General features: G+C 40.4%; 1 protein-coding gene across 1 annotated transcript in view; it reads left to right on the top strand.

Annotated features, from left to right (window-relative positions):
* The first annotated feature begins 421 nt into the window (after positions 1-421).
* vegfc (vascular endothelial growth factor c) overlaps positions 422-14261 on the top strand; it is an 81031-nt gene continuing 67191 nt past the window's right edge. The window contains exon 1 of the mRNA XM_069168292.1: positions 422-796. Coding sequence (XP_069024393.1) covers positions 683-796 — 114 coding nt within the window. The 5' untranslated portion in view covers positions 422-682. The remainder of the gene's footprint in view (positions 797-14261) is intronic.

Here is a 14261-nt window from a genome sequence, read left to right as displayed (position 1 = left end):
CCACCTTCCTTCTGAAACAAAGTGTGTTTCATCAGGATAGAGAGGTGTACCGGACTAGATTAGTGCTTTATTGATTTTATTAAATGGTTATAAATTATTTAAAAAAAAATGTGGTATATTACACAGTACTTTGAGAAAGAGATCTTAGACCTATTCTTTAGTTCATGGACATGATTTATAGTTTTCATTTGGGAAAATATAATCTGTTGATGCAGTTTCTATCAACTGGCGACAGAGGTCAGTAGAAAATATGGATTAGTCTTGTCACCCTCCGGAGGTCATCTCTCACAGAGGTGGTCAGCTCCAGGCTCTTATTTTGAAGTCAGGTCGTCCGTTTTCCTGTAATTGTGCGCCTTGACGGTCTTAATTGACGCACAGCCTCCGCTGACCCTCCGGATTTATCTGTTTCCATATGACCGGGCTTTTATCCACAGCGGGGTTCATACACATGCTGCGGACTCTCTGAGGAGTGAGTGGGCTACTGGACCTTGACAGAGAGAGACAAAGAAAAGAGAGAGAGAGAGAGAGAGAGAGAGAGAGAGAGAGCGAGAGCGCAAATGAAAGAGTGTTATTACCAGCAGCAGAAGGAGAAGAAGAGAGCGCACACACCGGGGAGGGCTTTTTAATTTTTTTTCCTTTTTATGGTTGTCGGATCATAAACACTTGAGGACTTCATATAAACATGCACCTTCTGGGAATATCTCTGGTACTGGCGTATCTGCTCTACACCAACCTCGCCAGCGACTTCAGCCACAGCGACGATGAGGACTACGATCAGGAGCAGATGGACGAGCCGGTAAGTTGGAGAGGAAAATCATCTGAGCCTGTTAGAAGTGAACGAGTGTCCCTGCCTTCATGTGCTTTCAAGTTCCAGCTGATCCGGTTAGTGAACGGGTTCATCATAACAATCATTTTAATATAAATATATTAATACTATAAGTATTTAATTCATGTTTGTCCCATGTTAAAGGACCCACACTGAGGTGCAGGGACCAACATGTGACTCGTGATGGGAGATGTGGTTTTTTATTCCGTATTTTTACATTGGTAACACACCTTTCTCTTCACTGATGTGCTGCTCAGAACGACAGTTAATTCAAAATGCACTAATACAACCAGAACTTTTCATACAGAGTTCAGGAGCATGTGTCTCCCTCCAGCAGCAGTGTGTGAAGATGTGCTCAGTGCATTTTGTGTCTGAAAAATGATCCACAGTTTGACTTCTGTTGTGCCGTGAATGTGATTTTTTAAACCATTATTAACTGATCTCTCAGGCTTGTCTGAATAAGTTCAGATCAGGGGACTGCAGATGACCTTGAGATAATCAAAGACTGTCCAAGTGAAACGTCAGTGTGGATGAAGGAGAGCTCTCTCTGTCCTCCATTAGTCCACATTGTCCTTTCAGAGATCTTAAGACTGAAACGCAAGTATTTGTTTTAAAATTTCAACTAAAAACTAACTCAGTGAGATGAATCTCAGGGCTGCCACGGTGTGATGGAACCACCTGCTGAGGGGGACACGGATCCTAATGATGCAGCAAACTTTATGAACTTCATCCAATAAGCAACATATATGACTGCACAAAAATGATTTGGATAAATTATCAAAAGGCATTCATAAAACATTGGCTTCATGCACTCCACTTCGCTAAAAGACAGAAAGCAATGAGGATTGTCAGTGAAGAAAATGAGTATTTATTTATTTCACACATGAAGTTCAGTTCAGAGGCAGCAGTCATCTTGTTACACTTTGCAACAAAACGTGTCCATTCTGACCTGCAGACTGAGATAAACTGGATTGATAGGATGCAGCATTTTTGGAGGTTTGACTAATCTACAAGTCAGAATATCTTGATCTTTTTACCCATGTATATCCTGCCAAATGTCCCCGCAGAGCTAGATTAAGCAGACGAACATCCCCAATACAAAATATAATTTAGAAATGTACAAATAAAATACAAAAAAATGTATATCCCACTCTGGTTTGTTGCACTTTCTCCTTTTCACTCAGGTTTCTCGATGATCTCTGTTCACAGTCCAAGTTTTTTTCCCCTGATGTGTTTGGCTTTGGCTGAGCGAAAACAAAAGGCATGTTAGCCACAGCCGGCTCCGTTTGATTGTGTTTTCTTAACTGATTGTATTCCTCTGCTGCGGTGTGCGGGATATCGTTAAAGGTTTAACTTCAGCTTTTTCTACGGAGCCTCTGGATCTGAGAGGTCAAAGAACACAGAGACTCACACAAACACTGACTTTATGTCTCACTTCATAAACTGACTGTGTGTTGTTTTAAACATGGAAGATAATGCTGATCTTAACTGGCTCTTGTTAAACTGTTATTATCCATCTGTCCGGTGCCATTTTAACAGTTGGACTGAGACACCCTTAAAACAGACTTCTCTCTAATGTCATGCCAGCACAACAGATTGAACTGAACCCACAGAGAAAGTGGATGAGAGAGGAACGGAGAGAGGGCAGGGAACATTTTTTAGTGTGGTGGTGGTGGTGGGGTAGGGTGGGGGGTGGGGGGTTTAGAAGGGGTATTTTCAAATTAGCCAGAGAAAAGAGCCAATGGAGGCAGGTGTCACAGGGGTCAAGTGTGTGTGTGCTGTGTGTGTTATGTGTGTGTGTGTGTGTGTGTGTGTGTGTGTGTGTGTGTGTGTGTGTGTGTGTAGCTTCCACAGAGGCAGAGCAGGGTAAAAGAGGGGGTGGGGGGATAAGTGCTAAGCAGCAGCATGCAGCCATTTGATCACAGTAGAGTCTTAATTGGGATGATGAGTTTCTCTCCCAGCTACCATCCCTTCGCCTGTAAAGCTCTCACAGTTATTCCGAGGAATTTGCCGCACTCATCGCTGCTGTCGGGTGAAAACCTCACAGCCATCAGGTGTCCGCGGATTAAAAGGCAGATGCTGTTTTCAGAGTTCTCAAGCAATGCCACAGAGCACGGATGAGGTCTCTTTCATGTTTCAAATTAGTGGTTGAATGGGTTGTTCAGCTCGATTCAGAAAATATCTCAGATTCAAGACAAAGCCATTAACTGGGCTTTTCTTTCATTTCTTTCCACAGAAACAGACAATTGACATATGACTGACATATGCTTGCATAACCATCTTATTGCTCGCTAAAGATCTTATTTGAGATTAAATAAGAGCTTAATGTCCCTTTCTGGTGTTTTAATGAATGTACAGAAGACAGCTTTTTATTGTAGGATTGTACTTTTTTTTTTTTTTTTTAAAGAACACTGATTTTATTCATCGTTCTCACACTGGGATCCATTGTGACCATTTCAGTGGAACATGTGACCAAAAATCTGTCAAGTCTGACTAAACATTTTTGTTGGTGTCGCTGGTGCGCCTGAAATGTAGCAGGTGTAGGTGGTCAAATATTTGTCTTTGACAAACATTATAAACATACAGTATTTTCTGTCAGTCTGAAATCATCTCTGGTCACGACGGCGTGGTTAAGACGAAAGTGGTCAGGACTCACGATGTGTTCCGCTGTCAGCAAAACGTGCGATAGACACGCTTTGGCCTCTGTGTGAGTTTCACGTTTCGTAAGTGTGAAGCTTACACGCACGTTAAAGTAATGACATGAAGGATCATGTGACCAAGGAGAATGTGACCAAGTACAAAGAAAATTTTTCAGCAGTAGTAGTTGGTGACAGGGTTGGTATGGGGGAATGATTCAGAGACTGCCATGTGGGAGACAAAGGTTTGAATCCCAGAGGTGACCCAACTCTGTTTTTTTTTTTTTTTTTTTTTTCTGTAACCCCAGCCATGTTGTTTTTCCCCAACAGTTACATTTTCCTGTAAATCACATGTCTTTTTGTCCACGGCAGGAAAACATGAAACTGTCACACTTAGAGAGGCCAAAGCATGGCTTTCTAACGTTTTGCTGCAGTGGACAGGTGTGTCTATTTCACGCTTTGCAGTGACACCGGGTTATACTGGTTCATGTCAGGGGTCTCCAACACGTCGCTCGCCAGACATTTGTGGGTAGCTTGCTAAAGGTTCGGCCAAAGTGCAGTGTTTCCCTTACGTAGACTTACTTGATCAGTGTTGAGTGCTAAGCAATCAAAAAGCAATCAAATGTAATATGCTACATTATATTGTTGAAATAATTAAAGTAGTTACATTAATTATTGCATTTTAACAGGTTAACTAGTGTTCTGTAAGCTGTTGCATTTCAAAAGTAACCTTCTCAACACTGGTGCTGGTGCAAAAAACGTAGTCTCAGTTTATGGTATTCACTGCAACTCAGCACTCGAGTAAAATATGCTAAGAACCAAGCTGCTGAGTTGGTTAATGTCTCTACAAGGTATGGACATCACACCTTTGACAATATTTATGGCCATGTTCATATTAACACATGGATTAATTGGGTTTATTAGTACTGATGCTCCACAGAAAGAAAGTCTGGAATTTAAATTTCACTTGAATATCGACAAAGCAAATTAATTGACGTTGAAAAAAAGGCTAGTTTTCATCAGTGGTCCCTTTGTCTCACGTTGTTAGGTCTCATAGGTAATCTGAGAAATATACTGTATATAGTAATAAAAACATATTATATTGTGATAGAAGCATATAAAAAAGCATTTAGAGTTCAGTTCAATGATAGAGTTATAGTATGAGTACAGTCATGTTAAAAAGATGAATAATGACAGCATCAATGTTGTTGCTTGTCAGTAGGCCATTTTTTTAAAAGTCTTAGTTCAGTAAATAGTAAGATGCAAACTCTCTAATGGATTGTGATACTGAATTCCACTGAAGTGAACTGAACAGATCTGAAACCCTCGATGCCTCTCTGGTCTCTGACTGCAGTAGATTTAAAGTTGATGAAGGCAGACAGAGGAGGTGGAGTTAAACCATTCATAATCTGGTAAATTTGGCAGACATTTATGAGCTTTCTCCCTCCAAGCAGATTATACCTAGAATATGACAATGGTAAAAACTGAATAGCTTGTCTTGTCTGAAGTACTTGTTTGTATAATGATTACGGTAGTTTTAAGGCAGGATAGTGTGTATTAGACCAATTTACCAAAGAATAGGTGCTGGTGGAGAGACCCATTGAGTGGTAGTATATCTTAGCTACCTCAGTTGATAGGAAGTTTCTAATAAACCTCAAATTTGCCAAACAGAATTTTCCTTAATTACAGACCGAGTTTTGAATCTATATGAACTCCTAAATATCTGTATTCTGAAATTACTTTTAGTTTTTTGCTCAAGATGAAGATATTTTGCTCTGTATCTACTCAGTGACCTTTGTTGAAAAATACAAAGTGTTTTCAACACATTCAACCGTTAACAACATTGATTAATTGTATCATCAGCATATATTAGAATATCACACCGTCTACACAGAGAACACAAATCATTAATGTACACAATGAACATGAAATACATAGAGGGTTCGATTGTTATTAAATATTATTATCATTTGGATTAAATAAATCGATTTTGACAAGTTGGGAGTAAAATGAGAGGTAGGATTTTGGATGATTGAAAAACTGGAAAAATTGAAGCTGACTAGTTATTTCAAAAGATTAACAGTGTCAAATGCTTTTTGTAAATCCAATGGGTGGCACAGTGGTGCCGTGGTTAGCATTGTCGCCTCACAGCAAAAAGGTTCTGGGTTTGAATCCGGTCCTGTGCGGAGTTTGCATGTTCTCCCTGTGCTTGCGTGGGTTTTCTCCGGGTGCTCTGGCTTCCTCCCAACATCCAAAAACATACACCTCCCCATCTCCTTCTGCCCACATGCCTAAGTGTCCTTGAGCAAGACACTCAATCCTAAATTGCTCCCAATGGTGTACCATGTCGTAGGTCGCTTTGGATAAAAGCGTCAGCTAAATGTAATGTAATGTAAAAGACCAAGTCCCCCACAACCCCCGGCTTTGTTATTTTCTATGAAGTAGCATGTGATTGTTTCATTTGAGTGATTAACCCAACATTCAAATTGCATTGGTTGCAGTAGGAAGAAGCTGCTGGTGAGATGGTCAGTGATGTCCTCAGCAGCCAAGTTTTAGAATACTGTTCCAACAACCGCTGTTATTGCTGGTTGGACACTTTGAAGATGTTGTCATCGTTGCTCCAAGATTCCCTGATGATGTTGGTTCTGGTGTTGGTGAGTCCTACTGGTGGATCCTCCGTGGAGACAGTGTACTGTCTGGCCTTTGGAGCATAAATAGCTCCTGAAGACACATACCTGAGTAGAGGTAGAGAAGCAGGTGTAATTGTCAGCATTTATTATTCTAGTTGGGCCAGGACACTGATGAATATCCCCCAACAGATGCAGCCATGGTTATTATCACAGCCACACTTGTTCGAGTGATGTGTTTGTTTGTTTCTACTAAATCACGTGAGTAATTGCTTCATCATTATCGTGGCTCATCTTTTGGTGTCGTTGAGAGATTTTTGAAGGAGATTGATGTTTGCCAGTTAGAGAGACTTAAAAATGAGCCTTTAAAGTAACAGAGCGTCGCCGCGTCCGACCAACCTGCTGCCGTGTTCTTCTCGGGTCGAGTTGTTGTTGTTTGGAGTATGTTACGTTGACTGTTGACTCTAAATTGCCTGTAGGAAATATTGTTTGTTCTATCTGTCCCACAATAGACTCGAGGCATGTCCAGGTTAAGTTTCACCAAACAGTGGTTCACTTGTGATATGATGGATACGACACAAGTTAGCTGTGGTTGTTAAGGGTGGTTTTGTTTGGTTGTTTAGCATCGCTCTCAGGCAAACTGTCAGCTTTGCATCAGAAACTTTTCTGCTGTGAAGTGTAAAAACTATTATTTTGTCTGGAGGCTGCGTTTTCCGCATGACAGAGTCTTGTGAAGGGCTTATTTTTTTACTGAATGAATCGGTGCTTCACCGTGTGAACTCTACATACCTGAATTATTCACGGTGACTTGAATTTCAAAAACATTCGTGTGAGTTGTGGCCTGGAAGATCCCATGTTTAAATTCTGAGAGGGATTGAAGGAACTGTACGTAACACATCAACATGCTCACTGAAACAGCTTCAATCCTTGTAAATGGTTCAGCCTTCTTCTCTGACTCATTTGACTTACTACATTTGGCTTGTTGTGGAGGAAAAAAAAATCCCCAGTCAGCCTCTCCAATGAACCCTGTTCCCATTTGTCTTCACAGCTTTTCGAGTGGTTCCTCTTTGTCTTTCATGTCTCCACAATGTTTTCGTTGGCATCTAGCTTTTCTTTTGACCTGCTTGCTCTGAACATTCGTTGCTTCATTGCTTTGGATGTTTTTTGAGGATAAGCCCTATCAACCGCCTGATCCTGCACCTGACCTGAACATCTGAAGACCTTTAGATCTTGTCCCTGCATTATGTCGACCACCACCTTTGTGTGTGTACTACTGAACGGTCACTCTTAAAGGATTTGCGGCACTCCCACCCTGCGGTTGGCGAACATAGTGGCATTACTTGTTTTTTATTCACGTACTTCATCGAGGCATCTTCATGATCGGGTGGCTTCCTCGTTTCTGCCGCTGTTGTGTGGTTTGGAAGGAGGGGGAAAAGGATTGGTTTGGTAATATTGCAGGGAAACAAGTCAAACATCAACAGTGTTTCCAATTTCAAGAGGTTGACTTCTAAATGTTCATAATATAATTTTGGGGCAGGGAAAAGGAGGTAGCCGCATAATTGTCTGAATTTTACAAGAAAATATCCTGTAGTGTGATTTTTAGCAACCCGACACACCCATGCGTAGTATCCACTGTTTAGTTCAGTTTATAAAGTAACAGGGTTGATGAAGTGGTGAGATTGAACCAAATGAAGCTTATTGAGTAAAATCCTTCTTAATATCCAAAATAATCAGCTCAAAGATGATAAAGAATTTGGAGGAACCACAGACTGGATGGTAATTTAGTGTTGGAGTGTCACTATGAGCAACATCTTACACATTCCATGTGGTCACTTGATCTGTCGTTCATGAAGATATTGTTCAGAGGTCGGGTGTCCAAAATGCTGGCAGATCGTGCTTCATTCAAAAATCTACGCCGTTCGATTAGGTGTGTTTTCCATTCGGGGAAGACTCTCAAATATGGTGGTTTCAAATATACCAACACTGTTTGATCATCCAAATTCCCTCTCCTTTTTCCCAGTTTAATTGCACATCAAGTATTCATCACAGAGAGACGCGGTGTGTATCCCATGAAGTTGCACAACTGGAGCTGTCCAACAATGGCAGTGCTTCGTCTGTGTGATGAAACATTGAGTTTAGCTCTGAATCCATCTCTACACCCACTACTCTTGATTGAGTTGCTGCCTGATCGCTTCACAATGTGCCGCTATTAAAAAAATAAACAGAACTTACCCTTTCTGATTATATTCGTTTCTCTGTTTGACAAAATGTTTTCAGCTAATTTAGTTCTGAAATCACAGCTGACTTCTGCATTGTCTTACCATGAAGGTTCATACCATAATACAAAGTACATTTATATTCCTTTTTAGCAATCAAAATAAACATTTTTGGTGATAACATTGAGCTGGCCATTTTAGAAGTAGCTTTTGAAGCCAAAGAAGCGTGGGCGCCCCTGGTTTAGAACATCGTTATGTGTCCCGCTAAATGTTTTCGCAAATGTAAATTAACGGTACATTTTTGGAGGCTTTTTAGCAGCTACCCTGTGAGGCATTTATCGGTCTTCCATTTTCCACGACATTAAAGGTTTGCCGGGGTAGTTTCAGCATATGTTGCCAAGTCTTTTAGTGCTGTTCTTATCTTTCCTCTTTGAAGCACTTCATTTTCAGTTTCTTGGCGTGCACTTCACTTACCAATCCTTGAGCCCTTAGATGTAGATTTCAAAAATCCCTGTTACAATATTAATTCTTCTTTCTGAAGGTGATGTCTGCTATTAATATTTACAACTTTTCTTCTATTTATTAATTACTTTCACTTGATACTACTTTTTTTTTTACTCGTGCTTTTTCTACCTTCTATGTAGGCAGTTGACTAATTGCTGTTATTTATATCAAATATTAATGAATGGAAAGCAGTGGTTACCACAAGACAGGAAAAGCATTAATTAACTTGGAAATCTGTAGCATGTGTGGCCACCGCCACTGCAGGTTCTGAATTTAAAGATTTTGGATAGAACTAACCACAGATTCCCCCAAGATTACAATGTTTATTTAAAACATTTTTTTAATCTAACAAGCAGTGAATAAAGGGCAATTCATTAAATCTAATTTTAAAAACTTCAACATTGAAAACACTATACAATGCAGCTTCCAAACATAAGTGGAGTGCCAACGGTGACGAGGCTGCAGCTGTGGACAGTAAAGGGTGGTGGGGGTAAGGGAGGAGGCTCTGGGACATGGCCCTCACCAGCTCCTGTGCTCTACACGCTCACACACATATCCAACAAAGCTAAATTATAACAAAAGCATGCAAATATTGGGAAGGATGTGCAATAACTACCACCAACCACACAACTGGGAATGTGAAGAGCATGTGAGAGGCCCAGTCACCAAACCCACCACCGCCTGGGCGACCATGCTGCTGCCGGCCCCAAGCACCCCGAGCATAACAAGAAAACCTTAACTCAAGTACAATCTAAGGAAAATTTAATTCTTGGGGGAAAATAATCCTACAAACCATTTGGAAAAGAGCAGAAAACAAATACCAACAAAAGTCACCTAAAACTAAACAACGCAACAGAAATGAAGAAACACAAAACAGTAACAAAACAAAACAGCAGTGGCTTTCACTTATTTCTGGCCTGAATGTTGTGCATCCTCCATGTAGGAAGGTTCACACCTGGTTTGGGCCTCCCTGAGAAGCTGGACCAGATCTCTGCACATCACAATTTCTGTAGCACCAGAACACCAGAAGGGAAAAGCAGCCTGATTTGCAGCTCATTTGGTGCAGCTTTTAATACCCTGCCTAATGGGTGACCCAGGAAGTAGGAGGTGCCAAGGCCTGCCAGAACCTACAGGAGCTCAGGAGGGACATTTGCTCACTGGCTATGCATAAAATGGGGTTGCAGTAATGAAATGTGCAAATGTTTTGTAGTAGGTCGTTAGAAATTTTAAAGGAAATCTTTTTAAATATGCTGTAATTTAAAAAAAAAAAAAAAAATTATTTTACTAAAAGTGATACTATTTAACAACAGTTTTAGGATGTATTTCATGCATGGATTTTAAAAAATAAACTTTTCTGTGCTCAAATGGCAAGGATGAATATTTACTCTTTCCCTCCAAGAAACCTTGATCGAGATTCTCACCAAGCAGGGATAAAAAAAAAAAAAACCCTCTTTGAAATCAAATATTACTGTTGTCTTATAAATTCGGTGATGCTTATAGTGATGAGCCGCATACTCTTATCTCACCAGGAAGTTACAACCTTTGTGTAATCTGTGGATGACCCAGAACTACAGAAGACGTAGACAGATGTGGTGAAATAATCAATACAAAGCCAAGTCTTTCTCTCTGTCTCCCTAAATCTGTCTCAGTGTCTGGCTCTCTGTGGGCTTATGTTGCTCCATCACTTACTTCATCATAGTGAAGATGACTAATAATAGAACAATATATCTCTTTTTTTGTTCTTGTTGCCTTTACCCTGACCCACAGTCTCTTTCATCTCTTTCAACTCTTTTTATTCTGTATCCCACTCCTCCACCATCATATCTCTCTCTGTTTCTCTCGCTCTCTCTCTATCTGTATTTCTTAAATCTCAACTATCTCCCGTATTTCACAACCCCTTGGAATCGACAAAAGAATGTGGTGTGTAATAAGCAACCATTTTGAAGGAATTTTCGGATTTCTCTGTGGAGCGTCCAGCTCTGTCTGGGTCTGGAGACATGTGTCTGTTGTTTCAAATACCTACTGTGTAAAGTATACGAGAAATGTCACTGTGAACGTGTAAAATATGCTTCCTTTAAAGAAAAAAAAGTCCAATTACTCCTCTATTAACTCTCTTTTGGTCTCCTTTAACTCCTGAGTGACAAATCTGGATCTTTAATTGCTAAATCCTTGTCTGTGTTCACCAGCTCACCAGTCTGTAACTCTCTCTGTCGGCCGATTTGGTTGTTGAGCTCACTGCAAACAGCAGCCGCCTGTAGCTGGAAACAAGGTGGATGAGAACAGTAAGACTGAACCATAACAGTAAAGTTGCGCGCCACTTGACCAAAACAAAGAGCACAAAGGTGATAAAGGGGGTGATAATTCTTTGTTACTCCTTTCACACTACAAATAGTCATTAAAGTTATTATCACAAAAGATATATTACAGCAGCTTTAAAATCCAATAACACTTACGTCACATGACGGCAGCTCTCTTCAGAAAGTGTATCTGTCTCATTCGCTTTGGTGGGACAGGTTTGCTGATGCAATCAACTGCAGGAGTTGGAACTTGTTCAACTTTAGCTGTATTTTGATGATTTACATGACAACTGTCACAGCGAAGGATGGAAGTGATGTCACTGCAGTGACTTTCCAAACTGGTAAAATCCCATCTCATAGTATCATAAACTGCCGTGCAGCGTTTCAGCACCACAAAGACCTTCAAACTCTACAAACACACGTCCATCCTACCAGACGATGGCACTAATGCATCATTGAGCCGATAAAGTAAATAAAAGGGGCAGGCACTGCGTGGCACGCAGGATGTGGATCAAAGTATCCTCACGTCCACGACTGTCACAGGAGAGATCAGAGCAGCTTGAGTGAATTTATTTTAGTCTGGAGGAAGTTATATAAGCTCAATGTAAATATTTTGTATTGTTTTGGTATTTTAGTGCATATATCTTATTTGTCAAATGAATTTGTATTTGAATGCTGGACTGTTTCTGCTCTCTGTATCTATTAGCCAGCTAACGGGTAATTACCTGATTCCCTGGACATTCAGTTGCTTCAACAATAACCAGATGTCCTATTTGGATTTGTCTGTTCTGTTTTTGTCCGGTGCAGATGAATACACTATGTATGTGGTTTTTCTTCCCCTACCCTACAAATAAGTCGGCTACAGCCCGATCACAAACTGTTTTCAGTGCACTTGTTGAGTTTTATGTAATTTAATTACACCTGGTCATGAACAGCACCGCAGTCCCATTTATCCAATCACCCTCGTCGTCATGAGGTCTGTTATCTGTTCAGGTGCTTGCCTTCATCTCGGCATGTTAGAAGTGGATTTTTGTGGTGGGATAAATATTGTGGTTTCCGTGTTTGTCAAATGATCTAATTGCTGTTTAGGCAGCTTTCACACCACTTTATAAAATTGTCCTTTTATTATAACTTTCAGTTGATTTACCCGGTGTTGTAAATCCAGCTGACACACCTCACGTAACACACTAGGGGCTATCCACTGTTCCAGTTCAGGATCACGATCAACCACCTGAGTTCTGCTATTTGATTCTGCTGGCCGAACCTTTTCAACATGTAATCACTCTGCTCTCTTTCCACCTTTTTTTCTCCGCTGTCACTGAAATAAAGGCATGAAATATCCCCAAAATAATCTTTAAAATAAAAAAAAAAAACTAAACACGGTCAGACCTATGCAGAGAAATTAGCTTCAGGTTGTAGCAGTAACCTGCACTGCTGCATTGACCCTTAAAGAGACTGTGTGTGCGTTTGTGTGTGTCTGTGTGTGTGTGTGTGTGTGTGTGTTTGTGTGTGTGTGTGTTCATCACTAATCATTGTAGATAGAAACCAGGTGGGTCAGATTACTCACATATGTGCTCTATCTAAAACTCTCTCAATGTCTCTTTCTTTTCACACACACACACACACACACACACACACACACACACACACACACACACACACACACACACACACACACACACACACACACACACACACACACACACACAGAGTCATTTAGGTCTATACACTTGACTCATTCATCTATTATCTGTCCTCACTCTCCTACAGAAAAGCAAATTTATCTGTTCTGTTCATCCTTTCTTTCTTCATTCCTTCCTTCTGAGCCAAAAACAACCAGAGTGAGTCACAGCCCCTCATTTGTTTTATATTGTGAAAGAATCAGAGAGTTGTTCATAGTTTCGACTGATGAAGAGAAAGACTAAAAAGGTGCATGGTCATTGTCAGTAATTTTATCTCCCAACAAATCGACTTCTGTCTCTACTCGTCATAAAATGAATTCAGGCAGAAAGTTGCAAAGCTTAAAACTTAATACTTTACTCATTTACTGTCAATATGAAGCCTTTATGGTCTGCTGCTCTGAGTACAGCTGGGAGTTGAGACTCCAACGGCTTTGAATCTCGTGCGTGATGTTTGCTGCTGTTCTCCCATTGGGTCTGTTCAGGTCTCACTTGTTTTGGATGACCTGGATGGAACGGGTCTCTCTTTATCAAAAATGAAGTCATCCATGTTGTGTTTGTGCAGGTTTTTTTCTGTTTATTTTGAACTGAGTCTACACAAACTGCAGCGTCCTGGAGTTCCTTTATCATTGGAGAATACAGATTAAGTTCAATAAGTTAATTCGTTTTTTTAGTCTGCAACTGTTTTGATAATTGATTTCTTAGCTGAGCTTGATTGCTAACAAGACAATGAGTTCACACAATTTATATATAACATTTTTTTTTAACCGCGCCATTGACTCCATTCTAGGATATGTGGATGTGAAGCATGTGTTGAAATATGGATTCTTCCACTCTGGCCCGGTCAGTGTCATCAAGGCAACCTCCAGTTTTTTGACAAAACATTTTTGTATCATGGTTTATTACATTAGTGCAGATTTACTGAGCGTCGAACTTTCAACGAAGTGAATTGACGACACCGTCATCTTAAATGTTTTTGTAACCAGACCACAAGAGTCAGCTTTTTGGGCAAATACTGCTGTCCTCCATCCCTGACTAGAACGCAGAATAAAAGTCTCCTCTGAGCATCTTGGAGGTTTCTATCAGGAAGAGGACTTACATTTCTTTTTGGCAATCCCAAAATAAATGTTCTTTGTGTTATCGAACATCTGGACTGGACTGAAACACTGATCAAACCTAATCCAAGCTTGTGTAACCTGATAATTATCCTCCCTCCCTCTGCTTATCCATCTCTCCCGTTCTCCCCTCGCCTCCCCTCCTAACCTCGTTCCATCCGTCTGTGTATGAAAAACTAAGCTGTAATCAGTGTTAAAATGTTACTCTTCATGTATAGATAACCTACCCGGACCTTTTACATATACAATTTGGAATAGATTCCTTAACAGAGACCCATTCTTAGCTCTCTAGAACTCATTTCGACCTCCCAGTATTAATGGAGGCCTTTTTGACTCTTGATGCTCTTTGAACTATGAAGTA

The sequence above is a fragment of the Embiotoca jacksoni genome, unplaced genomic scaffold (assembly GCF_022577435.1).
Source record: "Embiotoca jacksoni isolate LCO1_2020_lvr unplaced genomic scaffold, fEmbJac1.0.p SCAF_4, whole genome shotgun sequence".
Lineage (NCBI taxonomy): Eukaryota > Metazoa > Chordata > Actinopteri > Embiotocidae > Embiotoca > Embiotoca jacksoni.
Note: the sequence above shows the minus strand (reverse complement) of the source record. Positions and strands in the feature narration are given on the sequence as shown.